The 27,472-nt window shown below is 47.0% G+C and overlaps 1 protein-coding gene across 1 annotated transcript in view; it reads right to left on the minus strand.

Annotated features, from left to right (window-relative positions):
• GARRE1 (granule associated Rac and RHOG effector 1) overlaps positions 1-27,472 on the minus strand; it is a 55,302-nt gene that overhangs the window by 2,530 nt on the left and 25,300 nt on the right. The window contains exons 2-13 of the mRNA XM_075576378.1: positions 22,188-23,517; positions 13,454-13,654; positions 9,647-9,787; positions 8,924-9,019; positions 8,293-8,454; positions 7,897-8,055; positions 6,039-6,136; positions 5,615-5,740; positions 4,259-5,277; positions 3,161-3,326; positions 1,129-1,266; positions 235-313 (exon numbers count right to left, since the gene is read on the minus strand). Of these exons, the coding sequence (XP_075432493.1) occupies positions 235-313; positions 1,129-1,266; positions 3,161-3,326; positions 4,259-5,277; positions 5,615-5,740; positions 6,039-6,136; positions 7,897-8,055; positions 8,293-8,454; positions 8,924-9,019; positions 9,647-9,787; positions 13,454-13,654; positions 22,188-22,682 (2,880 nt within the window). The 5' untranslated portion in view covers positions 22,683-23,517. The remainder of the gene's footprint in view (positions 1-234; positions 314-1,128; positions 1,267-3,160; positions 3,327-4,258; positions 5,278-5,614; positions 5,741-6,038; positions 6,137-7,896; positions 8,056-8,292; positions 8,455-8,923; positions 9,020-9,646; positions 9,788-13,453; positions 13,655-22,187; positions 23,518-27,472) is intronic.

Raw genomic sequence — 27,472 nt, forward strand, 5'->3', positions numbered from 1 at the left:
ATGGGATTCAAATTCACCTGTTTCGCAAACCACTTAAAGCAATCACCCCAACTAAAAACATGTTTTTACAGGATTGGAACCACAGTTGAACTGCTTCCTTAAAACAGAAGAATGTTACCTTAATGTGTCCCATAAAAATTCTATCTGGATACAACTCTTTTTGCCAAAGATTATAGGGAATCGTACTTAGGTTTAAGCAGCAATGCTGAAATATAGGATTATTAGTCTGCTTACCTGATTAAGATCATCTACTGTAGAGAGAAGAGGTGGTGATGGCAGCATGCCCGTGTCCTGCTCCCCACTACTGTGTTTTCTGCCAAAAACAAAGTTTATTTTTATTAATGTAACTGTATTTTGTTGTTTCATCAGCTTCCCTTGCGGTTTAGGAAACCCCAAGAAGCAGTGGTGACAGATGGGTCCGATGGTATGCAGTACCCACTATCTAGTGAGGGAGGAGTGTGACCGGGCCTAATAAAACCCCAGAGGGATGGCGTAGAGACAGGTGACGGTGCTAATTTGCATTTCATTACCCAGAATCCCTGGGTGCAGTGGAAGCATGGTATGCAGAGTGACTACGGGGAAAGGCAGCTTAGTGGACCCGTAAATGTGCTCAAAGATTCTCTTATCTTTTCAGTGGAAGTCATGCCCACAGTCCTTTAATAAGGCCGCTAATTGTCCCTTAGTGGCTAGAATTCGGTGCGTCATTGTAAAATATTTCAACATCACAAATCCATTTAGTTCAGTTCCATTTGTGGCTGCAAAGTGCGCCACAAAAAGTGGGGGTTGATAAAGTTTTATAATGAAGAATGCAAATGCCACTTCACTATAATATAATAATATTTTATGTCAGCTTGATGCCATCTTCACATCTACTGAAATGTTGATGAAACAAAACATTAGTAACTGAATTGGTTAAGCCAAGAGGAATCTTAGTTCTCCAATAATGCTGACGGCATATCAGACTTTTCGGTGTGATTTTACCAACACTCGCTGTTTCACCGCAGAGAACCTATTTATATGAAAGGTGTGAAATCATTGCCAGCGACTGTTTAAAACTAAAAAGGTAGTGAAATCCCAAGAACAAGAGACAGGACGCGTGAAACAAGCGACTGATGCCTCTCCGTTTACCTCCTTTGTTTGACTGCAGCAACCAGGTCCGGCCCGGAGAACATGGAGAAGAGACTGTCGCCGTTAGCGGAGGAGGTCTCATCGCTTGAGCTGGCGGAGTCTCCCTGAGCACCTGACCAGCTGCTGTTCATGACATCCCTGGAAAATAAGAATAAAGAAGCGCACATCGCCATTTAACAGTCTGTGTTGATGTATTTTTATTATTGAAGAAATAGAACATCATTTGCTAGAGATAGATCTCTGACAAGCTATGCAAGCTCAGATTCCTTCTATTGGTAGGGAGATGGGAGGGATTGTTTATAATCGTGTGTGTGGGGATACGACAGGTACACATTGTTTGGCAAAGTTGAGAACAGGTAATCTGCGCGCGTCCTCTGAAAGACTTGTGTGCCATTGACAGCTGAAATATTAACGCCAATCAAGACTTTCCATATTTGTCCCATGAGAAATATATTTATCTGCAAAAATAAACCTATTGCAGATGTAAGGAAGCAGGCTATTTGAGGCAACTCACAATCATTTCTCCGCCTCCTCAAAGTACACAGACATTATTTGACACATGGACCACAAACATCCAACATTTCCAATAGGTTAATTCAGAGGTGCTCAAATTCAGTCTTCAAGCCCCCACAACAGGTCAGGTTTTCAGGATATCCCAACTGCAGCACAGGTGGCTCAATCAAAGACTGAGTCTCTGATTGAGTCACCTGTGCTGAAGCAGGGATATTCTGAAATTTGCACCAGGAACTTTTATAGTACAACTGTCATTTACTCGTGTCCCCAAACACAGGGACCCGCTCCATCCATATACTGACACGTTGCACTGTATTTTACATCAGACATACATGCATACTGTTCTCTGATCAGTGCCCTTGCTTAACACTTGAATGAAGGTACATATCTTGTTCAGTAACGGATAAGACTCGGGCCCCCTCCTAATAATTATTTCGGTAATACTAGGCCCATTGGGGATCCTAGCAAGTCCTGTATACGTAACCCAACACCTTTAGCCGTTATGGTTACTGCCACTTCAGCCCGAGAGGAATGTATATGCAGATCCGCGGATAGCGCCGGTCCGCACGCCTCCGGGACTCCTCGTTACTGAGGCCCTCTTGAGCTGTTCCATACTTGGCACTCACCATGGGCTCCCTTAGTCTTCTCTAGGGGTTCTAACTGACAAGGTTACTGTCCCTGTCTAGAACAAAGTAGGGGGGCCTAATCTATTCGATTATTTAAAGAACAGGGTTGCCTACTCTCCCCGAGGTTCCTCTCCTCGTCCTCCTGGAACCTATCCTTCCAGAACCGTCTCTCCTCAAATACTCCCTGCGTGACGTCTGGATCCCCATAGCAACCCAGAGCGGGCCTAGCCTACACCAACACTGTTAGTAACCCTTTAGGAGGGGGCGTGGGGGAGGCGGGGTTACACAGGTTTGAAGCAGGGGGTCTCCAGCGCTGAACCCCATTAATTTCAGCTCCGGGGCTCCCCTGCTTTCGGGGGTACTTCCCTCTGAAGGGGGTGGCGGTGTCTCCGGTTTCAGCTTCCTTGTCACATGGGAGACACACCTCATATGACAACAGTTTCTTATTGGCCCGCATAATGTGAACCCTGGGGTAAGTACGTCCAGAAGCAGGGGGTACCCCAGAGCGGAGATGAATGGGGTTCGGCTCTGGAAACCCCCTGCTTCAATGGTGTATTAAAAAAAACACGTCTTGAATTGCCTCTAAGACCATGGTGCATAAAATAGTTCTCTCTTTCAGCCTCTTTAATCAGACATGATCTTGATGATTCATTTGCAATTAATCCCATTGCTTAAAAAAGGTAATCTGGTTCCAATAATGTCTGCCGCCAACCTGCCAATTCCCAGTATCAGCGCTACTCTTGGAAGCGACAATGAACCCAATGAAATGTTATTGTTGTGTATCCGAAACCCCCCAACGTCTCACAGCGAGGTCTGAGAACACTGGCGGGTCTGTGCATCTCATCCGAATGCCCGCGGTGCTGTACAGACTTCCGCCCTCCATGCTCGCTTACCCTTCTGTGAAATACTCCGGGAAAGGCCATGTTCTGTGAGGATCGTCAGGATGGGACCAGTTGCTACGCGTGCTGCTCGGACGCCGGACATGCTGCGATTGCCGTTTCTGTTGCATAGCTTGGTTGACCCCGGCCACATACCGGGCAAACTCGGGGTCAGAGCCAACTACACGGGAAAAACAAAAAGCACAGAAAAAAAACGTCAGTTGCCAACACACAGCTATTTTCACTGCAATTATCCCGGCAACTAATCTTTTAAGCTTCACTGTCTACCTCTGAATAAAATACAATGAACAAACCGATGCTAGTCAGCATCTCATAATACCCTTGTTTATGGGATAAACTGCAGTGCATAATTGGTAGTACACATTTATTTTAATTACACACACAAATTGGCCCAAATAGTCCTCATGTCGTCAATATATCCAACTCCCTGTGAATTATTCTACCCTGCTCAATCTCTGGCTCTTATTCCCAGTCCCCGTTTGCCAATCCACTTATTTTACGTGCTGTAATATTTATGACGAACGCCTCTGCTTTCCCATGCAAACACACGCCTTTCAGTGTAAGCGTAAACATTTTATTTATAGTGAAATATGGCATCTGTTCCACGTGCATGCACAGAGGACGGTTTCCGAACACCCGAATAAAGAAGAGTCTCATATCCACATTAATATGTATTCATTAACTCACGGGTTCTCAACTCCAGTCCTCAAGACCACTCCCCCCCCCCCCCCTCCTCCCAACTAAGGTTTTAAAGATATCCCTGCTTCAGCACAGTCGAAGACAGCCACGTGTGCTGAAGCAGGGATATCCTGAAAACCTGGCCTGTTGGTGCAGGGGTTCTCAACTCCAGTCTTAAAGATCCACCAAGTACCAACTTTGAATTTGCGACACGTGAATATGCCCCCACTTTCTGTGCATATGGTGTAAGCAGACCGAAATAAGGCCGAGGTGGAAAACACTTTAGTGCCCCGGCTGACAGCGCCTCTCTTTTGCATTCATGGGGTCAGAACTCGAGTTAACTAGATAACCACGTATAATATTGTACAAACTAGAAACTGAACGGCGTGCTCTATTGAATCAGAAGGTATTCACCTGCAGGATCAAAAGGCAATACATCTCCCAACATCCCGAACACGCCTTCACTTTGGTCACGGTTGGGCCAGGTGTTGTTCCTAGGACCTTGCGGCTTCTGTCCCAGCATTTCCGACATCATGTTATCCATGAAGCTGCTTACAAGACCCAAGCTGTACAGGTCAGAACTTAGATCAGAGACCCCTGGACTGCTCCACTGGTTCATTTGACCGAGAGGAGGCAACCCAGTTCCAACAGTTTGCGCTGGCTGCTGCGTGGAGCTGTTTAACCACTTTCCTGGGGCATGCGATGGCGGCTGCTGCTGCTGCTGCTGCTGCCCAACTGGCTGAAACAGATGCTGATAGTACTGCAGTTGCTGTTTCTGTGACAACTGCAGCGGTGGTTGTTGTTGCAACAAACCCTGCGGAGGAGGGTGCAGAGGAGCGTGGGGTACCGGCGGCGGCGGCTGTTGCTTCACGGTGCTTTGCTTTTGCTCTGTTGCTCCAGACGATGTAGCAGAATTCTTTCTTTTGACCAGAGGGGAAGTCTGTTGAGATTTACCCATGTTAAATCCGGACAGAAAATCGATGACATCCTGCATTTCTTGGTCAGTAGGCAAATTCATTCCTTTGTCATCCTTCAGATCGTCCCCTTTGAAGAAGTCCTCCCGCCGGTCACCAAGAAACCCATTGACAAGGTGGCTGTTTGTGCTATGTGTAGAATCCATGGATCTGGGGAAACTGCCAATGTTTAAGATGCTTTGTAACTTTGAGTCCATGTTACTGGGGATTTTTGCCTTTTCCTCCGAGTTGTTAGTGGTTAAGACATTTTTGGAAGGCGTGTGAGGGACAGAATAGCTCCCACTGTGACCTGAGCTACTGCATGAAACTTTCTTCGTGAACCTAGACGTCAGTTTAGAGAAGGTCCTCTGCAGTCCTCCCGATGACTTGCCGCCATTCCCGTGTGGGAGATCAACTTGGTTTCCAAATTCCGAGGTTTCACGCTGTAACTGGATCTGGATAATAGGCAACGCCTGCTCCCTGCAAACCAATAGACAACAGAATTAGCACAGTACCATTAAGAGATGGGGCCTGAATGCTACTCATGCTTTGTCTTATATGCAAAAAAGCAACAATGGACTAGGAATCCGTGGGTCCCATCGCTGACAATCTCATTTTTGGTACATGTTGACTTACTATTTTAGCGAGAAAGGCTTCAGCATATAAAACCCTTCCTGCTTTATATGGGGTAATGCTACAGTAATGTAACTGCTTCATTATATGCGAGTACAAGGCTTCCCCCCAGAAAGAGGATTTTATCACAGAGCCAAAAATAACAATAAAAAGTCAATGTGCAGAATCAATAAAGGATACATACCGACTCTCCTTCCACTTCGTGATATCAAATACAGCCGTGTACAGTACATCAACTAGCCCCAAAGTTTTCTCTGGATCAAGACTTCTTTGCAATAGAGACATCGTTGCTGGGTCCTCCTTCAAACACCTAGGAATTTGGGTTATTACAATGGAATCATGTTTAACAGACGAATAGTTCAAGGCAGTATATCCATTACCCAAAAATTACATCAAGTGGGTTCCGCCTACATTCAATATGGCTACTGTTAATATTCAGGTTGATTCAGCCACAGCTACAATGCTGATGGAGAACAGGAAGTGAATGAGAATGAAGTAGGATTTTAGACATGGTCGTCTTAAAACGCGCGCAGGAGATGCTGAGCGTTTAAAAAATAAATAAATAAACATGTAAGCAAGGGGAGGGGGGGGGGGAAGGAAAGATTTACCATGTGGATGGGACTTGGACGACAATCCTTGAACCTTCCAAACTGATCTGTGGTGCATATGCTTCCTTATTCTCAATCTGCGCTGTATCAACCACCACCTGAAGTAAACAAACAACAAAAAACCTTAGCCATTAACGGCTACCATCTGTACAGCCCGGCGCAACTTCAGCGCACTACAACTCTCTCCGGCAACAAAGTCGTTCAATTGCAGGGTCTAATTCAGGAGTGGGTAACGCCAGTCCTCAAGGGCCACCAACAGGTCAGGTTCAGGACATCCCTCCTTCAGCACAGGTAGCTCAATAAGTGGCTCAGTCTTTGACCGAGCCACCTGTGCTGAAGCAGGGATAATAAACTGGCAAGCATGTATGGATGAACGACAATGTGAATGCGATATTCACTGGTTCGTCAAAACATAAGTGGTCTGGTTCAGGGTATCAAGAACGCCATGATCAGCATTGGCAGTAATTTATGCATTTGCATAAACTTCCAGCGGCCAGACTTTATTCTTTATAAAGAAAGCATGACCTGCAGCCAGGAGAAGAGAACTCGCTACCAAATGGTTCTCCGCTGTGATGTTGCCTTCGCTCAGTGTAGGTCCATGTGTACTACAACCAATGCAAGGGGCCGCCATCCTTGCCCCCCTTTTTTCAGGACCCTCTTGAAGGGGAGACATTTGGGCAGTGAAAAAAAAAAAAAGACAGAACAGCCCATTGTCATAAAGGGAATGAAATGGCAAATGCGGCTGCAGTCTGTATTTTAACTGCTCTGCTACCATGCAACATGTTGTAAGCGCCCATCGGGAAGCCACGGGGTTAACAGATAAACCATGACTGCATAAGGACAATTGTGCAAATTCAAATCCCACATCTGAAGCCAAGAAACAATTTCTCACACCCAGCCCGGTGGGCGATGTGAGAAAAAGAAGCAGCTTCCTGCCCATGTCGGTGCTAAGCTATTGTCTCTCGGGTGCTTCCTCGGTTACACAGCACAATGGCTGAGAGAAGAACTGGTTTGTCGCCAGTACATAAAAGGAAAAACACATCTCTATTAGATCATACTGTAGCACTGCCAAATGACCAACTGTGTTATACCTAGATTAGATGGCAAGAAGGATTTGTGGAAAGTCTCTGTTTTAAATAAATAACTGATATCATTGTCTCTCTGTAGCACTCCGCAAAAGTAAACATCCATCTTTCCATGTGTGAATAGTACTGGATCTGGGATATCTATTATTAACCCAACATTAAAAGTATACATCTTGCACAAATACGCTTCACTCCCTTTATCACTCGGCAAGTGACAACTCGTCACAACATGTGCAGGGTGTGATTGCAATGCCTGCTGCCATATTATGGGCATTAGTTAAGGGAGTGTTCCTACGCTGGGTCTTTTTTCTATGTTAAACTTGACGGTAGAACATATTTCAGTTGGACAATACACAGTGTATTGGCCTTTGCACTATATTGTACACCAGACTAAAAAAATAAAAAAAATAAAAAGCAAAAACATATTTCCCAGAAGTGTAAAATACTACAATACTACAATACTATGCTTTGATTCCATAATGTAATGTTTAAACAGTTTGATTGCGAGCGGACACGTCAGCTCATTGCTATGAGGCAAGCAGTGTAACTTGAACATGGGATGTATGCTAACGGCGTTGAAAAAGGCCTCCAATGGCGCTATTAACATGTCCAGCCATGGATAACCCCGTCATGCGAACGCAATGGTCTGAAAACACACAACATTTTTGGGACCCACAGCGCTATACAGGTGGATGAGGTGGAATTTAACCCCTTCTGTACCGGCAACGAAGAGGTGAAGCGCGAATGTACCGGCAGAATTCTCCATCGCTTACCAGTCCAGCTTGGCCAAACAGTAACTGCACGGCAGTTTTACAAGCACCTCGCCAAGTAGAAGGGCACACTTGATTGAGAACTTCGGTCACTGAAGACTCGTCGCGGTCACTGATTCCATTGTGTCCGTCGGCTTCTTTCAGCAGCTGCAGCATCGTGCGCTGAAAGAGGTATAAAAGGAATATCTCCACTGGTCACCTGGATATGGGAGTGAGGTTAGAACAGGCCCACTGGTCACCTGGATATGGGAGTGAGGTTAGAACAGGCCCACTGGTCACCTGGATATGGGAGTGAGGTTAGAACAGGCCCACTGGTCACCTGGATATGGGAGTGAGGTTAGAACAGGCCCATTGCCTGGTTTCCAATATAAAAAAGTTACTGTATGAAAATAAAAGTACCGTTTTAAGCTTCAAATTCTCTGCTGTAGACTCGTTAAAAGAAGCCCCCTTGAGGAAGTGAGAGCCGATCTGGACAGGTACAGTGGGAAGCTCGCACTGGATTGGTTGAGGTGGTGTCTGCCTCCTTCCTGCCTGTTGGGCCTCTGCTTCACTACAGCAACCCTGGTGGATACAATGGTAAAGTGACGAACACATCAACACAACCCTAAGGGAGTTTAGGCAAGTGCCTCTTAAACCCCTTCACTGTCGGCAACAATTTCACCTAGATACTACAGTACTCCATTGGTCAGTTACAGAAGTGGTGCTCAACTCCAGTCCTCAAGACCCCCCAACCCAACAGGTCAGGTTTTGAGGATATCCCAGCTTCAGCCCAGGTGGCTCAATCGGTGGCTCTCCTGTGCTGAAGCAGGGATATACTTAAAACCTGACCTGTTGGGTTGGGGGGTCTTGAGGACTGGAGTGGAGCCCCCCTGAGCTAGAGAACCCGATTATGGTGTCTAACTCACAAAACGAACATCGTTGGCTCAAATCAACCCCGATACAAAATCTATAGGATTATATCAACATCACAAAGTTGTGTGACGATTTTAGGTATTTTGTACCCGTCCCGAAGGAAAATAATAGGATTTACCTTTAAACTGTCTTCGATAGCCTTCGGATTTAGGTGGAAGCCAGCCTTCATTGCATATTCACAGTGGCCTAAACTTTCCAACGCTATTTTATAACCCTAGAAAAGAAAAATAGTTAAAAAAAACAGCCACGGCGGGTCTGCTGTACAGAAATAATGCAGAATTGTTTTTATTTGTCACAAGAAGACACCAGTGAGATTTCTAAAACTTTGCAGACACCAAGGGGACTTTGAGGGGTCAATTGAAAAGGTATCTCAATCTAAATTCCTACTGGACCGATACCAGAACTTTGTATTATACTGGTCACTGAAGAGATAACAAAAAGATGAAAACCAACACAGTAGATCAGCCTCGATGGACAAATGTGAAACACCTTCAGGGAAGCCCTTCTGCGGATTCGCAGCTTAGTAGCCCAGACAGGTCTATAAATGTGGATTCTTTGCATGGGACCAACTAAAATGATGCAGGATTTGCTGTGAATAATTGTCCTAGATCAGGGGTGGCCAACTCCAGTCTTTAAGGGCCACCAACCTGTCAGGTTTTCGGGATAGCCCTGCTTCAGAACCAGTGGCTCACGCAATGACATCCTTAAAACCTGACCTGTTGATGGCCCTTGAGGACTGGAGTAAGCCACCCCTGTTCTAGATCAAAAAATACCTTTTCATATACATCAACAAACACTGCAAGGAGAAACGACTTCACTCTAAAGTAACAAGGAGGCCGACCTGCAGAGTGCTGTCAATGGTCATGTTCAGGTCCTTCAGCTGGTGCTCAGGGATTGCCATGCTCTGGGAACAGAAGAGCTGCTGCACTTCAATACCGGCCAAGCACCCGTCACAACCTCGCTCACGCAGGCGGCAGGTTGCCTGTAATGGGAACACACGGCACCCTTTATTTATGCAGGTTTACGGTAAGTGAACATGTAAAATGACATGATGGATAGGCACGGTAATAGACACTTAGATTGTAAGTTCTGCAGGGCACGGACTCCTTTCCCTATTGTTTTAATAATAACTTTATTTAATCTAGTGCTTTCCTCCCAATGGGACTCAAAGCACGTCATGATTACAGTATAGCGCGCGGTACGCAGGAATGTTACAGACAAAGTTCTTGCCCTGCAGAGCTAACAATCTATGATGTTGATGCCTGAGGCACAGGGAGATAAAGTGACTTGCCCAAGGTCACGAGGAGCCGACACCGGGACATTGAACCAGCTTCCCCTGCTTCAAATTCAGAGTCATTGTTCTCTGTCAGTATCTTTACTCACGGAGCCGCTCCATCAGCCCTTTCAGGTCTGAAGCGCTTATTCCCATTATGTGTTATATTATTATGTCATGTGTGTTACTGCTGTGACACGCTGTGTACCAGGATGGCGCTATATAAAGATATACATACATACATGTGCTCACGTAATACCCAACTGTACTGCAACGTACACACACAGCATGTGGCTAGAGACACTCCGTTTACTAAGAGACAGTAAAACATGGTAGGAACAGCTGGCGAGCAGGTCCTGTTGGTTTTGTTTGGTGGCTGCCATCGCGGCTGTACCCCAAATCATAACTCACGGGAATTCCCACCGAAAGTATGAATTTCTGCATTGGAAACGGCGGAGAGAGCCGCGACTGATCAAACGGTATGATATAGCCAGATAGCCAGTCAGGTGGCTGGAAGCCTGCGTAGCGCCTACACCTCCATTCCCACAATTCCGTTTGATCTGTAGTGTCGCCATCACGGCCAGAAAAGCCGGCAACATATTGCAAAGCAACTGTGCTCCGCAATGGGTTAATCAAGAACTGCACAGAAAACATCAACCCCATGAAAACAGGACTGGTTGGTTTGTCATAACTACAGCTGTGTATTGCTTGTTCCTGCAGCACAGAAAGGACCAACGCAGAACGACATTCTCAAGTGGACACTGCATGTGTGAGAGAAGTACTGAATGCAGTTAGTTAGGTTTGATCTAGACAAGGGGCGGCCAGCTCCAGTTTGAGGGCCCCCAACAAGTCAAGTTGTCAGGATATCCCTGCTTCAGCACAAGTGGCTTAATCAGTGGCCCTGTCTCTGATTGAGCCACCTGTGCTGAAGCAGGGATATCCTGAAAACCTGACCAGTTGGTGGCCCTTGAGGACTGGAGTTGCCCACTCCTGCGATCTAGACCTACAAATTATCTTGGTTTAAAAATCGATAATAAAACCTTTAATTTAGGGATTTTATTTCAGGAACAACAACAACGAACACTCAGCAGACCAAAACATTGAGAGAGAAGTTTCACTGCGGGCATCGTTGGGATGTGGGAGGAAGCCTGCGACGCTGGTTTCAGGCGCGGTCGGATGAGAGCAGCCTCGGGCATGTGAAATGTGTTCTGCAGCCAATTCAGAAACTTTCAGCCTCATCAGCCATTCAAGCCGTGAAGTAAACAGATGACGTAGCTGGGGGCAGAGAGTGGGCGGCCCGACTACAGCAACTCCCTCCTAATCAGCTTGCAGCCGTAGCCCTAATGTAAATGCCTACTGTCTGTTGGCACACGTCACTGGTTATCACCACTTGTAACTGCAAACAGACACGTTCTTATGGAGTAAGCTCTCCCTCCACTTAGCGTAAGGACATACAGGCCGACACCTTAAGACCACTTAGTCAACCGAGCGCGCCTCCTTTAATCCTTCTAACTTACTTATTCGTGCTTTCATTCCACGAGTTCTGGTCACTGCTGCACAGCTAAAGCAAAAATAATTCCTCTTCACCTCCGATTGCCACGCACCCACCACAAAGAGGCCCAAACGTGCAAAAGATAACGACACAAACAGTAGTAACCTGGGACAGATTGCTGCAAACACGCAATTATCAGGGCTTAGTGTGTAAGGAAGTCATTCACACAAAAAAATTAAAAATCACACGATCTGTTAGCCATCTTTGAGGCCAGCAAAAAATATGGCACCAAAACAGACATCAAGTACGTGACTAGAATAAGCGAGAGAAAGTAGCAGCGCTTTGTACACACACATTTTTAGGGGAACTGTATCCAAGTAATACATCAATCTCTCAAGAATGTTAACAGTTGGAAACACCTGTCTGCATTGAGGTTGTACGTCTCCTGCTATATGCCCGGTTATAAAGCAGCTGTTTGCACTCAGAGCGAGCCAGCAATGAATAATGAGCATACTGCATGTTTGCTATTACAATTGCAGTTTATATCTGAACCATGCAAGTTTCACTAAAGCGCCTTCTATTAGAAAATGGGGGGGAAATTACCTCTAAACTGAAATAGGAGCTCACAAGTTCATGTAGGAATACGTGCAGGGGACGCGTTACATATGTATTGTCTTCTATAAACTAGCAGGGAAAGAATATATTACAATGACAGTGAAAGACTTGCAACTTGAAAACTGGGCCAGGGAATTAGAACAGGGGCCTCAACTCCAGTCCTCACACCCCCCACAGGTCAGGTCTTCAGGATATCCCCGCTTCCACACAGGTGGCTCAATCAGTCCCTGGGATATCCTGAAAACCTGACCTGTTGGAGGGTCTTGAGGACTGGGCTGAGCACACCGGGTTAGTAGATACAAAGCATGCGATACAGGTTGAGAAAACCAGACAGACACAATATTCCAACTGCGCTGCGATCGCCCACATTGGAAATGGCATTTCCCCCACACACTGGAGGAGCATTCCAATGAAACCACAAGAACAAACACAATAAAAGGTCAGTGTGTGAATTGGGTTGTGTGTTCTACTGTAAGAGAAACAATAAACAAAGATCCACAGAAGTTAGAACAAATGGGACTGCCCTCCTCCTGGCACCAACTGTGCCAATTACTGAATGAACCTTTAGCAACACAATGTCACCCTAACATTCCACTTCTTCTATGCAAAACCCACAAAGCAGCCACAATGTCTTCATGTTGTAGCTACTTCCAATAGACAGGGCTGTGTGCTGTGCAAACCTGTTGCAGCAGGCACCTCTGGGGTTACCTTTTCATATCTGCGGCCTTTTGAAACTTAAGGGTTTATATCCCCTTATCTTCTTCATATAACTCACGCTCAGGTCACGTAGCATGATTAAACAATACAGAATAGAAGGTCCCCTGGGATTACAATGTTCCTGCAAGGGTTTCTTTAACAATAGGAAACATACATAATTAATATAATTAGAAGGGACTGATTACACTGGGCAGCACTGAAGTAACACAATGGTAGGCCAGAGGCACCAAAGTGTATTGTGCAGTCTGATGTTGCGGCTTCCAGTTCTGCAGGGCTGAAGCATTCACCCTATTGATGAAACAGGTACTGTACATGCAGCCACCTCTGGGAAAGAACCATATCTGGTACACATCTCCCAGAGAAAACAATGTTTATTTGGCTCAAGTCAGAAGAGACAGAAGTGACGTTTCCCACGTCACAAGCGGCGCTGAAAAAGTTTGTTTTCAAAATCGTGCAAAGATTGATAGAAATACGTCAAGTGCCTACTACACGTCAGCGCAACACGTGACACGGTAAGAACACAAGACAAGCAAGCGCCCAGCCATGCTCACCTCTGAAGCGCCTCTCCACGACCTCACTGCGTCTCCCAGCTCTCTTGTAGGGCTGATATCGGACGCCCGCGGAGCACCCTTTCTTTCTTGCGCAACCGCCTCGGCAAAACACGAGTGCGCCACGGGCTGAACCTTCTGCAAAGCTTGGGACAAGAACTGAAAGTGAACCTGCATCACCGTCAAAAAGCAGCGACCAAGCACCTGTGGAGGGGAACACAAACATTGGTTACAACAATATCACACCTGTTAGACATAGGGAGAAACATTTCTATGGAGGATTACCAACATATACAAGCATTGCTTTGTAAAGCTCTGGGAGAGCCCCTCTTCTGCACAGTATACATACAGTGATACACTATACATACAGTGATACATTTTACTCTCAATTGGGCTCTATGCCATGGGTGTGCAACTCCATTACTCAAGCCTCCCCCCCCCTCCCCCTCAAAGACAGAGCCTCTGATTGAACCCCCTGTGCTGAAGCAGGGATTTCCTGAAAACCTGACCAGTTGGAGGGGTGGGGGGGGGGGGGTCTGTAAGCCTGGAGTTTAGCCCCCCCCTGATCTATGGAACAGTTGTTAAAGTTGAAGTCCGTTTGGGACGATTTAGAGTCTATTGGAGAACGTGGAAATAAATGCACCAAGTGTCGCCGACTACAATCATCCGTTATCGCCGCAGTTCCTGACCTTTTTACATTGTGCTCCCCCTGCTAGAAAACATGTCCAGCGAACCCCTAATTAAATCTAATTGCCTACTCAGACTAATGCTAACAAAACTGACCGATCTCGGGCAGTAGTGACCTAAGCTCGCGTCCAGAACTTTTGGCCACGGACGTATCTCCATGTCCCAGTCAGCACCACGCACCTCGCCGCAGGGTCATCTCGCAATCTCAGCCAGTGACGTCATTGGCAGGAAAGCGAGATGCCAGGCGGCTGAGGCATTTAAAAAAGGAGTCTCGGTGTCGGGGCCGCACGGCCAATTTGGTGTTCAACGCAGGACACCAAATTAACCTCAGCCAAAGACGCCATATTTTCAATGCCTCAGCTTGCCGCCCCGACGTCACCATTGTGAAATTTCCTGTGCTGACTTGTCGGCGCCAAACGGCAGACGCCATTTTTAAATGCTCCATTTCGGTCCTTCTTCCAAGACATCGCAGGACACCGAGACGCCATTTTTAAATGCCGCACCCGGCGGCGAGATGTCCATGCAGCAAGGTAATGAGGCGTGTGAAGGTGCTCACAGGTGAGATTTTTGCAGAACGACACGAGCTTTCCCCATCAACAGTTATGAAACGCATCAACATGCAAAAGCTTAGAAGTTTATGTTTCCTTGCATAACAAATTCTGGATACTGCTTAAACCTTCATGAAAAATTATGCAATTATTGCAAACAGCTTCAGTGTTCATGTCACAGGATAAGATCCAAGATTAACAACTCGTTTCAATGCACGGTTTATGCGCTTAGCTTTTGAGAAAGCTTGCTTCAAAATATTAAAGACGCACAAGTCTGGGGTAGAGGAAATGAGGAAATATGTGCGATTATCTTCATCGCTAATTAAGGGATCAGCTTCTTCCTGCTAGAACTAGGGGAATTCCATAAACTATTGGTGGTGAGCAACGGATGAAAAGACGGCTACGAACGCACAACGCACCCCCCCTATCACAGCTGGGCTGGGGGTGCTCCTTGTGTAGTAAGCCTTTAACAAACAGTAGTTGTTTTAAATAAAGAATTAAGTGCCATATAATGCTGAAAACCCCCTTACGTCACAGGTTCACACGTTCATTTCACAATGCTCGTCTCAGCCAGAACCAAGAGTCTCAGCCAGAACCAAGAGTCTCAGCCAGAACCAAGAGTCTCAGCCAGAACCAAGAGTCTCAGCCAGAACCAAGAGTCTCAGCCAGAACCAAGAGTCTCAGCCAGAACCAAGAGTCTCAGCCAGAACCAAGAGTCTCAGCCAGAACCAAGAGTCCTCGGTGTGCAAAATATTTTAGGATGGAGTTGTTTGGGTGATCAAATCTCATGCTAGGAGGATTAAATAGCACAAGCCTAGGTTAACCATGTGTGTGTTGGACTGTCCTGCAATGCACTGAATAGTGGGTGTGTGTGTGGTGGGGGCAAGTGGGTTTCACCTTTTTACTTCTAGACAAGTGTGCTGGACTTTAGAACAGACACACACACACACACACACACACACACACACACACACACACACACACACACACACACTAAATCATGTTATTGACCATGTGACGCCAGTTACATACGGACACAGATGGAGAAAAAGCTGGTGACATAAGACTGTTGAATTTCTTTAACATGCTGGTCCCTTTAACTTGAAATTCCCTAGTGTTGCCAGCATCACACCGCAGTACGCGGCCGACGCCTCCGGCAGCACAGGGATTAATAATGACGAAACCACAGCAACACTATAAATGTGCTTTAACAGATAACTGCAAGAGCCGGCTGTAAACATGCAAAGCTTTCTTTTCCCCGGTGTGGAATAGTTGCAGAAATGGTTTGACGTGGGGAGAAACCCAAAGCACTAAATTGAATTCTGAAAGTCTATTTTCCTTAAAAACAAGGCCACACTATTGACAACAGCAAACAAAGACTGTAAAGAGAGCGGCTTCCTTTAGCACACAGCTGGCTATGGGAACGGAGGAAATGGAGTTCTATTTTAGTCCAGGAATTAAGTCACTTCATGTCTGCGTCAACACTGATGAAGCGCGGTCTGTCTGATAACTGAACGTCATAACTTGTGCTGGCAATAAAGATATGAATGGAGAATTGATGTGCCCAAAACACAGTATTAGTTTACGGAATATTGCTATAAAAAGACCACTCTAACATTGTTTAAAGCAACAACACTACCCTCACCCCCCTTTTTTTTATTTCGTATGTGTGTATATAAAGCGTGTGGCAATATATAATGCTACATTCTTACCTACGCTGGCAAGCGTTTGGTGCTCCGGTTATACATCTGTAAAAATCCTTATGGTGTTAATAAAATAATGGCTGCTTCAGCCAGTGTAACTTAGCAGCTACAATGTAACTTAGGCCCCGTTTACACAGCGCACTTCGCGACGTGCGCGCGTTCGTCACCGACCCCTGGCGGCCAATGGCAATGTTCACTCTTGAAACTACCTTTGGCTGGAAAGCACGGCGTCCATGCTGCTGCAGTAGCGGGAGTCTTTTGAAAGTGTGATTCCCGGCTGCAGCAGCGCGGCGTCAGTTTCAGCAGCCAATCAATGTCCAGGCGTATTACATTGATTGGCTGCTGAAATTGTGGGGACGGGGGACGGTAAACTAAAATAAATTAAACTAGTTTCGGGGACACGGACACACACCCCGGTCCCCGCTGCGCACACCTGCCCCCCCGTCTGAACGTGAATTTTGTTCACGTCTGCCGCCGCGACCCAACTCCTGCAGCTTGAGCAGAGATCGCTGGGCTGCAGGAGCGCGCGGCAGAGGCGCGCATGGAAGCGCGCGGCGGAGGCGCGCATGGAAGCGCGCGGCGGAGGCGGGCATGGAAGCGCGCGGCGGAGGCGCGCATGGAAGCGCGCGGCGGAGGCGGGCATGGAAGCGCGCGGTGGAGGCGGGCATGGAAGCGCGCGGCGGAGGCGGGCATGGAAGCGCGCGGCGGAGGCGCGCATGGAAGCGCACAGCCATAGCAGGCAGTGTGAGCTCGGCCTAATACGACCACGACAACATTATCTAATGTTACAATTTACAGCTCAAATTGCTGGAAACATTGCCAACAAATGATCACAAACCGGAAAGTGTTACAAAGATCTTGCACTGCTGGGGAGGTGGGATAAACCTGCGATAGAAATCAGAGGATGCTCAGTGTATATGTTCCGTTTGTCAGCAGCCAAAGGGTTTCACCATTTGCTGTTTGGTAATGTTACAGCTGCTTTATTGCTTCTGAAACTCACCAGCCCTCATCCCCTGCAACCAATGTCTACTTACCCTGCCGATAGATTGTAAGCTCCTTGAAGCAGGGCATCTTCTAACACTGCAGGCCTCTCCTACCTCTGCTAACACACTGCAGGCCTATCCTACCTCTGCTAACACACTGCGGGCCTCTCCTACCTCTGCTAACACACTGCGGGCCTATCCTACCTCTGCTAACACACTGCGGGCCTACCCTACCTCTGCTAACACACTGCGGGCCTATCCTACCTCTGCTAACACACTGCGGGCCTATCCTACCTCTGCTAACACACTGCGGGCCTATCCTACCTCTGCTAACACACTGCGGGCCTACCCTACCTCTGCTAACACACTGCAGGCCTCTCCTACCTCTGCTAACACACTGCAGGCCTATCCTACCTCTGCTAACACACTGCGGGCCTCTCCTACCTCTGCTAACACACTGCGGGCCTACCCTACCTCTGCTAACACACTGCGGGCCTACCCTACCTCTGCTAACACACTGCGGGCCTACCCTACCTCTGCTAACGCACTGCGGGCCTACCCTACCTCTGCTAACACACTGCAGGCCTATCCTACCTCTGCTAACGCACTGCGGGCCTACCCTACCTCTGCTAACACACTGCAGGCCTATCCTACCTCTGCTAACACACTGCAGGCCTATCCTACCTCTGCTAACACACTGCGGGCCTATCCTACCTCTGCTAACGCACCGCAGGCCTATCCTACCTCTGCTAACACACTGCGGGCCTACCCTACCTCTGCTAACACACTGCGGGCCTATCCTACCTCTGCTAACACACTGCAGGCCTACCCTACCTCTGCTAACACACTGCGGGCCTATCCTACCTCTGCTAACACAATGTTAATCCTGTCCGTAAATATTCCTTATGCCTATAATATCTGACTGTCCATTAAATATCTTTATACTGAATGTGCATAACCGTTGCTCATTTAATGCAACCATGTACTATAACTGGCTTTTCCTCTCTGTCTCTTAAGCCAGGGGTGCGCAAACTGGGGGTGCGCAAACTGGGGGTGCGCAAACTGGTGCGCAGCGGTTACAGAGGCCCCGCGCTATTCAGCGCGAGGCCTCTAAACTCACTTACCAGGCTTTGGTCCACGCGTCTCCATGGAGACGGGCGTCAAATGACCCCGCGGGGTCACGACGTCAAATGACCCCGCTGCATTCAAGGTAAGGGGGGGGGAAGCGCGATGCGACCCGGGGGCTGAGCAGGCGGGGGGGGGGGGGCGCAGCCGAGGAAGTTTGCGCACCCGTCTTAAGCAACAAAATAACTATTAATTGTAGTTGTTCTCAAACGGACTGTAAAGTATTGCGATCCCGCCTTAAGTGGGGGCGTGTATTTACTTATTACGAGGATATTAAAACACAAAGTAGCATTAAGAGCTGAATAATAATGAATGAGAATGCAGTAGGTATTTTCCAATATTACAGAACCGATTTATTTAGCCTGCATAAGATTTCACGTTTTCCTGCTTTAAAACATACTTTTTCATATTTTGCTATAATAATGGAATGGACAACATTATCTACCCATTTATTGTAAACTAAATATAAATAACGGCCAGCAAATTAGCTTAAACATCTAAACAAAGATTGTAGGGGTGCAGAGCAAGCACCCTATTAAAGAAGCCGGTTTCATGTCTGCAGTCTTCAGTCAGACCTTGTTACTCATAATATACAGAGCATGCACAAAGAAGTCTTTTAATACTGCCAGTTTAAAGGGGGTAACGGTGAATTCTACCAATACAGCCGATTTAAAGTAGCAGCCTCCATGGAATGCCATCTTATTTTTTCTTACGTTAATAGATTTCCCCTGCCTTTTTCATTTATTAAAATGTGATATTTGAGATGCAAGCGTTTGAAATAGTAAGTGCATGGGAGTTTAAAATGGAAGTCTCCCCCAGAGCGCAGTCTAAAGGTTACTACTGTAACCTTGTGGTGCATTTGCATGTCTCAGACACGTCTGCAACCTGGTCTTTCCTCGCTTAGCATACAGTGCTTCCACTGCAGCCAGGGATTCTGGGTAATGACATGCAAATGAGTGCACTGTTTCACGCTTTACTTCTTAGCCATTTTAACATGGGTCCCCTATAAGTATACGCCTGCCGTATTACACAGCTTTAAAGCACACCGTGGGTTACAGAAGTGCAGAGCCAGTAACCCTGCTCACAGACAGCTCTTGACCTTTTGGGTCTCAGTGCGAGGGTGTTTGCTGGCAATGCAGCGTGGAGCCGATACGTGGATATAACCAGACATTTAAAAAGTTATTGTGGGTAAATAATAAAAAGTCTGAGGGTTTTTGTCACTTTTTACGCACCATAACTTTTTAATGTCTGGTTACACCGTAACTTTAGAAGCCCGAGACTTAGGCTACGGGCCCAGTCCTCCGAGCTGCACGCAGAGACTGCAGCAGCGATCGGTGGTCTCTAGGGGAGCGTGGCCATGCTGTGGGGCACGGCCATGACTGCACGTCGACCACGTGACCGCGCCATGGGAAGACAAAATTCTTCTCTTCCTTGCTAGCGTACGCACCACAGCACTTTGCGCGCCCACACACACGCAACTGGGGCCTGCCCCATAGCGCACGGCGCTGTAACCACTGGGGACCCAGCCCAAGAAAAAACACACACAAAAAGAATGACATCCATAGGGGACAAATAATAACATTACAGGAGTTAAAATAAACTCCCGCTCCTGGGGAGGGTGGGGGACTGCAGCTTTAAGAGTTAAATTATTCAATGTTAACTCTAGGAAACGTTTAACAGGATCTGCAATCGGAAACGGATTTTGTTTAAAGTCAGCAAATGACAACAATGAGTACTTGAGTTTGTGTACATCTGTGGGGACCAGACAATGGAAATCTGGATACAGATAAAGCAGAGAGGGACATCAAGCAGACTGGGAAGAGTTTAGAAGAGCTTGGGGTTCTCTCAGAAGAAGGAGCTGGCGGTCCAGTACTTTACAGTGCGTGCAATGCGTTATTAGACCCACAAAGACCTGTAAGATATTTAGACCATTACGATCAGAACCACTTAGTCATCGACTTAGCCGAGGTTGTCCAATGGGAACTCGCCTCTGAAATCTTTCACCATGGGAACATTGGATCATTATCTCGGACTTGCTCTTTGAAGGCTAATTATAACCAATGGTGTCAGATTCTTGCCGTTTGTGGAGCAACGTAAAAGGTGTTACATATTTTACAAGTGATACCCAAGCGAAGAGGGTCGTAACTACATAATCAACTGGTCGGGGTCTCTGAAACTTCGGAGAAAAGTCATCTGTGAAAATACAGATAAAAAGCAGCTACGGGTCTCCCCAATCAGACTTCCAAAACTAGAATGAAAGGATATTGGTTCTGAAAGGATATTGGTTCTGAAAGGATATTGGTTCTGAAAGGATGCAGCAACATTTCCTTTTCAGGACACTGTCCCTTTCATTCATTTATTTCCCTGTCTGTTTATTCCGTCTCTGCATCTTCTGCCTTAGGCTAAGGCCCCGGTAACTCCGCTGCAACGCGCGCCCGCGAGATTGGCGGCGCGTGCAGCCGATTCCCCGGTCTGCAGCTCACTGCAGGCAGAGACCGGGGAGGCGTGGCGGGGGAGTGACGGGGGCGCGGCCATGACGTCACCCGGCAGGTTCGCCCTCATTGGCTCAACCACCGGGGGGCGTGCCTAATCGCTCGTCGCCAGTCCTGCTCTCAATTCTATTGAGAGCAGGAGCAACTCTCGCCCCAGCGCTGCGGCCCCCCCTCGCAGCGGGCCCGGCGCCATTGAGGGGACGGCTCTCGTCCGTGCAGCGTCCGCCACAGCGGGGGCAAGGCCTTAGAGAGCCAGCTGATTCTCTTTTTTTTTTTTACATCTTTGTTAAACTCATGTATGTAATCTTTATAGATCAGTATCGCTGACATGAGGAAGAGAGAACTCTCGAAAGCTTGTCTTCTATCTATTCTTAGTCCAAATGTAAAAAAAAGGTATCACGTAATACTGAGGTACTCATTTACTCTGCACTAATTTCAGGACACACCCTAAAATCACCAGTGATGCAGTTATATAAAGACCCGCGAGTACAAGTCTCTCCTGCTCAATGTAAAAGAGACCTTGTTCTATCCGAATCGTCCAATAAGGACAGCTGTTGAACACCTTTGCACCCAACCCCATCACGCCAAACATTAATAGAAGAACCACTATTCTGGAAGGGAACTCTGAAAACTATGCCACTATGGTCTGTGTATTGGTTACTTGGACCCCTTCACTACCACCGGGTTCAGCAAACACACTTATTTTCTTACACGTCAGCACTTCAGGTTATCAACATGTCATTTTTTTCAATGCTTTGGGATAAACAAAAAAAAAAGGTGTAATTTCCGTCTGAGACTACCGGACTTGTAACCCAATGATTCTATGCAATAAAATAGGGCAGGGGGGGGGGGGGGGGAACCCCAGTTCTGAAGGGCCACCAACAGGTCAGGTTTTCAGGGTATCCCTGCTTCAGCACAGGTGGCTCAGTCATGACTGTGCTCCTAATGGAGACCACCTGTGCTGAAGCAGGAATATCCTGAGAAAGCCTGACCTGTTGGTGGCCCTTGAGAACTGGAGTTGGCGACTCCTGGAAATAAGGCAAGATCATTTTTGAGAGATACCTCATACTTTAAAAGGTATCCTTTTCCCTATAGAGAAGAAGCCTTAGGGGGCTGGAAATGCAGATTAACAAGACGTATTATTACACAGCGGCCCGCGGTTAAGAAAAGGATAGAAAGCAGCAGAGACCGTCACTGACCTCAATGTCCTGCAGGCTGAATTCATTCTGGTCTTTAAAGTTGGCGGCCCCGGCACTCAGCTCCATCAGCATTTTTGCTATCTCTGGTTTTATTGCGGCTGTAAGCCGGCTGGCGGCCTCCATGACGTGTTCCTGCACATCTTTCAGTTGCATAGCTGCCTTAGAGTAGTGCGAGTTCCGGAAAACGCTGCTGAAAAGGTCCGTGAGGAAAGTGCTGGCCCGGCAGAAGACGTTGAGAGCATCGAGGTACTTGGAGATACCCTGCTGGATGTCTGCGATGGGGGTGGTGTGGGCCGCGGAGTGGGGGCAGCTGCCCGTAGCAGCCGAGGAGACTAGAGAGGATGCCGCGGTACTCGACGCCAAGGGAGCGCTCAGAGTCCTGCTGAGCTCCGGCATCTGATACTGCTGGTGTTGCTGCACCTTCTGCTTGGACCCGCCAAGCAAAAAGCGCCTCTTGTAGTCCATTTTACTTTCTTGCGCGCTACAGCAATACATATGTGTCCTACTATCCACAGGCACCCAAAACTAAGCAGCCGTGCCGTAAAAATACGCCTTCAGTTGCCCGGCTATGTGAAATAATACAGGAGAACTGCATACATGGGTTTTGTAAAAGGCATTTCCAAAAGGCAGGCTCCGGGTAATCTGTACGAGCAGAGAGAGAAAGGCAGCGGATTTGCTGACTTAGGGTTTTTCCGTATTCAGTGCAGCCTGCTGCATTCACAACTTGTAATTATGAAGCCAGCTGAAGTATCACGGAGGGGGGCAGGGGGAGGGAAATGTTACATGTGCCTTAGTTATAGATTTTGTCAACTCTTAAATACGACTGCCGGCTAGAAGAGGAGGACTACCCTCTGCTTACTATTTTCCCACTGACGCCTGATGAAAAAAAAACTTATGCAACCCGAGCGGATAAGAGAATCCTTTCACCGCAAAATCTATATGGAGAGCTTCGGGATAAACACCCCACGGAAAAAATAGAACCAAAATACTGATCAACAGCAGGTGTAAAAGCAATGCAAAACCTCGGAGAAACAATATGCGATATTTCTCAGCACATATCTTCTCTAGTCTGGCAGATCCAGTCTGCAAAACTCCCAGTGCTGGTAATACTGACAGGGTTTGTCTCTTCGCGCCCGTGCAAGACTTTCTGAACGAGAGCTGCTCAAATCACATATTTCCAAACGCAAGCCTCCTCCTCTTCCCTTCTGTGTGTTGAGGTAGTTAATAATGTTACAACGGAAACAAGTACTGCTTGCAGATTGAACTTGCCCTCTATTGTAGTCTGAAGCAAGAATGCACAAATGTATTTGTAAGGCCTCTAGGTCATTTCCTGGTAAAGGAAGAAGAAGAAAAAAGTTTTAAAGGACAATTAACTTTATTATTTAAAATTCTTGTGGCCTGGCAAAACACACACATAGGCTCGTCGCTGTAACGCACAATTAAAATCACAACTTTAATATGGCTTGTACAATCTAAGGCAAGGTCCATTTATTTCAAAGGAAAACAAATTAAAAAGTATATAGCACAGAACACAAAACAAGCCCAAATGTCATTCACAGAACCAAAACCATGTGAGAAATAAAATATAAAGCCACACTGATCAACAACTGTCCAACGCAAGTAAAAACTTGTTAGTACTTTCCGATCTTGCATAAAACTTTTTTGATTACAATATCAAACATTGTAATATATAATTCTCCAAGGCAGGGGGGCTCAACTCCACTCCTCAAGCCCCTGTATGAGGGCCAGGGTCATTGTTACTTCTCGTTCAATTACATTACAGAGATATTTCATGTTGTTTCATTGAAAATTGATAACGAATATGCGTACCTCATGTAGAAGTAAATGCATCTACACCACACACAGGCGCACACACACACACAGGCGCACACACACACACACAGGCGCGCACACACACAGGCGCACACACACACAGGCGCACACACACACACACAGGCGCGCACACACACAGGCGCACACACACACAGGCGCACACACACACACAGGCGCGCACACACACACACAGGCGCACACACACACACACAGGCGCACACACACACACACACAGGCGCACACACACACACACAGGCGCACACACACACACACACACACAGGCGCACACACACACACACACACACACAGGCGCACACACACACACACAGGCGCACACACACAGGCGCACACACAGGCGCACACACACAGGCGCACACACACGTCAATGTCAAAGCCCTCAACCCGGACTGGGAAAAAACTTAGTGTAATATTAGAGCTCATTAAGGAGGCATTAGTCACAGTTTGCAGATAATCTGCTTTACCATGCAAGCTAATGACAACCCTTAGTTACTCTCACAGGACACTGACCCTCCTCCCACTGCAGGTATCAATTAACCCTTCCACCACCAAGCAATGCAGACATAACCAATCCAAAGGACAAATCCAAGCAATAATCTGCATGCGTTTCTAAATAAATCAGTGCTGTAGTATTCGATAATACTTACTACCTTTTTTTTAATTTTATTTTACAATTCAACTTAACGCCATTTTAAATGAGTTGTAATATACTGCACACCCTGTGATTTCTATAGCAGGCTTTAGCCCACCTCCCCAGCAGTGCAAGATTTGTGTAACACTTTCCTGTTTGTGATCATTTGTCGCCAATATTCGCAGCAGTTTCAGCTGTAATAGATAATGTTACACCTTAGTAATATAAGGATACATTGTAGCTGCTGAGTTACACTGACTGAAGGATTGATTGATTTGAAACTGAAAGGCGGTTATTTAGTGAACCCTGGGAAGCAGAATGTTGCTGATCGATTACAGGACAACTAATTAAAATCGGCAGCCTGGGTAATTAGTTTTCAACAAAGGTAATCAAAGGCTGCGTATGTTAAAACAAAAAACAAAAATATATATATATTTTTTTTAAGGTGCTCTGATTTACTTTAAGATTCAAAAATAAATAAATTACGCGAACAAACAACCTCATCATCACTGGAGACTTCCACGTTTATACACAAACACAAACGCGCGCGCGCACGCACACACACACACACACACACACACACACACACACACACACACACACACACACACACACACACACACACACACACACACGGAGTGGAGCCGTAACATGGTGGATGTACATGTGGCTAACCATTTTGAGGGAACATTTTCTTCTGGATATAGAAAGCTAAAGTTCAGTGTAAGGCTGCATCCATAGAAACGGACCGCGTGGACGCGTCCGCACGCTGAGCTATCAGACTGCCTAAAGGCAGTGATCACGTCTATACGGCGTGTGGGCGGGAGGGGGCGCGCGATGCGCGAGAAATCATTCAAAACGGATTTCTCGCGCGGTCACGTGAGCGGTTTTGCCCAATGAGGGCGAAACAGCTCCATGACGTCACTGGCCCGGCCATAGACACGCCCCCGGACGGCGCGCGTACTAAGGCCTCAGCCTCCGTGCGCGTCTGCGCGGCTGCAGTGTCTATGGCCGCAGCCTTAGAGCTCAGCCAGCTCCAAAAAAATAAAATAAAAAAAGGTTTAGTGGAAAAATAAACAGTGCAGATTCCAATGCTTCAGCGTAGAGAATCAGACTCTCTGAGCAGGATGCTTCTGTGTCACAATGCGCCACATGCCCATGTAACAGGAGCGCTCACAGAAATCTGTTTTAGGCTGCGTCCAGGGTTGCAGCAGCCGTGCGGAGGCGCGCTGAGGAAAGCGGGTGCTTTCCCTGGCCTTGGTTCACGTGCCGTCTGGGGGCGTGTCGGGAGTGGGCCAGTGATGTCATGGAGCTGGTTCGCCCTCTTTGGGCGAACCGCTCACGTGACCGGCCCTGCGCTCCCGTGAGCGCTTAGAACTAAAAATTTGCTAAGACCCACGCTTTCTCACGCTTGCGGAAGCGTGCGCGAGCCCCTGCTAAAGCCGCTCTCAGTGCGGCTGCAGGGGCTCACTGGTAAGCGAGAGCGCGCCTCCGCACCTAAGCGCTGACCATGCCCAAGGCCTTACTCTCAATCGGTTCAACAAATCATTTACTAAACTATCCTAACCGCCCAAAGGAGAAGGATCAGCTGCGCACCAAAGCTCTGCCCGAGCCATCCCCCAGGAACCGTGCGTGCCTAATGCCAGGAATAGCTGGAGTAGATTTAAGGATGACAACCATCTCTGAAGTGGGAGACACGCTGGTCAGACAATGCAGCAGCCTCTTGGCGCAAGCCCGTCCTTCTCAGAGAGAGACTGCACAACAATGGTTCCCACCGTCCTGCTGCACGAGGGCAGGGTAACGTTATTAAAGATTGACCCTTGCAAAGAGTAACACCCTGCTCTCACACAACCCTCCAACAAGCAGAGAGATGTCCCGCAAATATACACAGAATGCAGACCCCACAAGTAGTAGCGGTGCTCAACTCAACCCCCCCCCCCAAAAGTTAGATCTTAAGGATATCCCAGCTTCAGCACAGGTGTCTCAATCAAAGACTGAGCCACCTGTGCTGAAGCAGGGATATCTGGAAAACCTGATCTGTTGGGAGGGGGGGGGGGCTTGAGAACTGTAGTTGAGCACCTCTGGTCTAGTATCCAAGTATTAAATTAGAGCAGAACTATATTTAATGGCATCCCATTCTGCCAAATTATTGAATCAGCCAGGGCTGTTTATAGCGAGACGCCACATACATCTCCGGAGCTTTCCAAAAAAGCCACTTAGCATTTCAAATGATCAAACCGAGGAGTCCGTCCCACATTACCATAAAGACGTGTCAGGCAAGTTTAATGCTGCTCGGGCATGTTTCTTGTACTATTGTTCAGAACAGGATGATGAGACTGGAAAATCTTACAAGACACAGCAATCCCCTTTATATAGTCATTTAAAGACCAGTTCACTTTAACTCATTACCAACTACAACTGGCCATAGGTTATCAATATAGCTGAAAACCTTACACAGTGTAATGCTCAAAGAGATCACCGAAGGTTTTAATTACTAAAACTATATGTTAAAGGGCAGCAAACACATGTAAGGCGGAGCTTTGTATTCGGTAATTCAAAGCTATGTGTTATGACTCTTGCCAAACCTCTCTACATTACAAAATAATATCCTTTCCATGTAATGAAATGATATAATTGAATACTTTTTACTGCATCTCTTATGATAGGTTATTTTGCCTGAGCTTAAACCTCGGGACAATGTACAAAGACTGCAGCATAATCTAATTAGAAACATTCCTGGCAGCGTACTCGCATATTTTATGAATGACAACATGACCAAACATTAGAGATGCATTTAGCGGCA

This window comes from Ascaphus truei, chromosome 19 (genome assembly GCF_040206685.1).
Source record: "Ascaphus truei isolate aAscTru1 chromosome 19, aAscTru1.hap1, whole genome shotgun sequence".
Taxonomy (NCBI): Eukaryota; Metazoa; Chordata; class Amphibia; order Anura; family Ascaphidae; genus Ascaphus; species Ascaphus truei.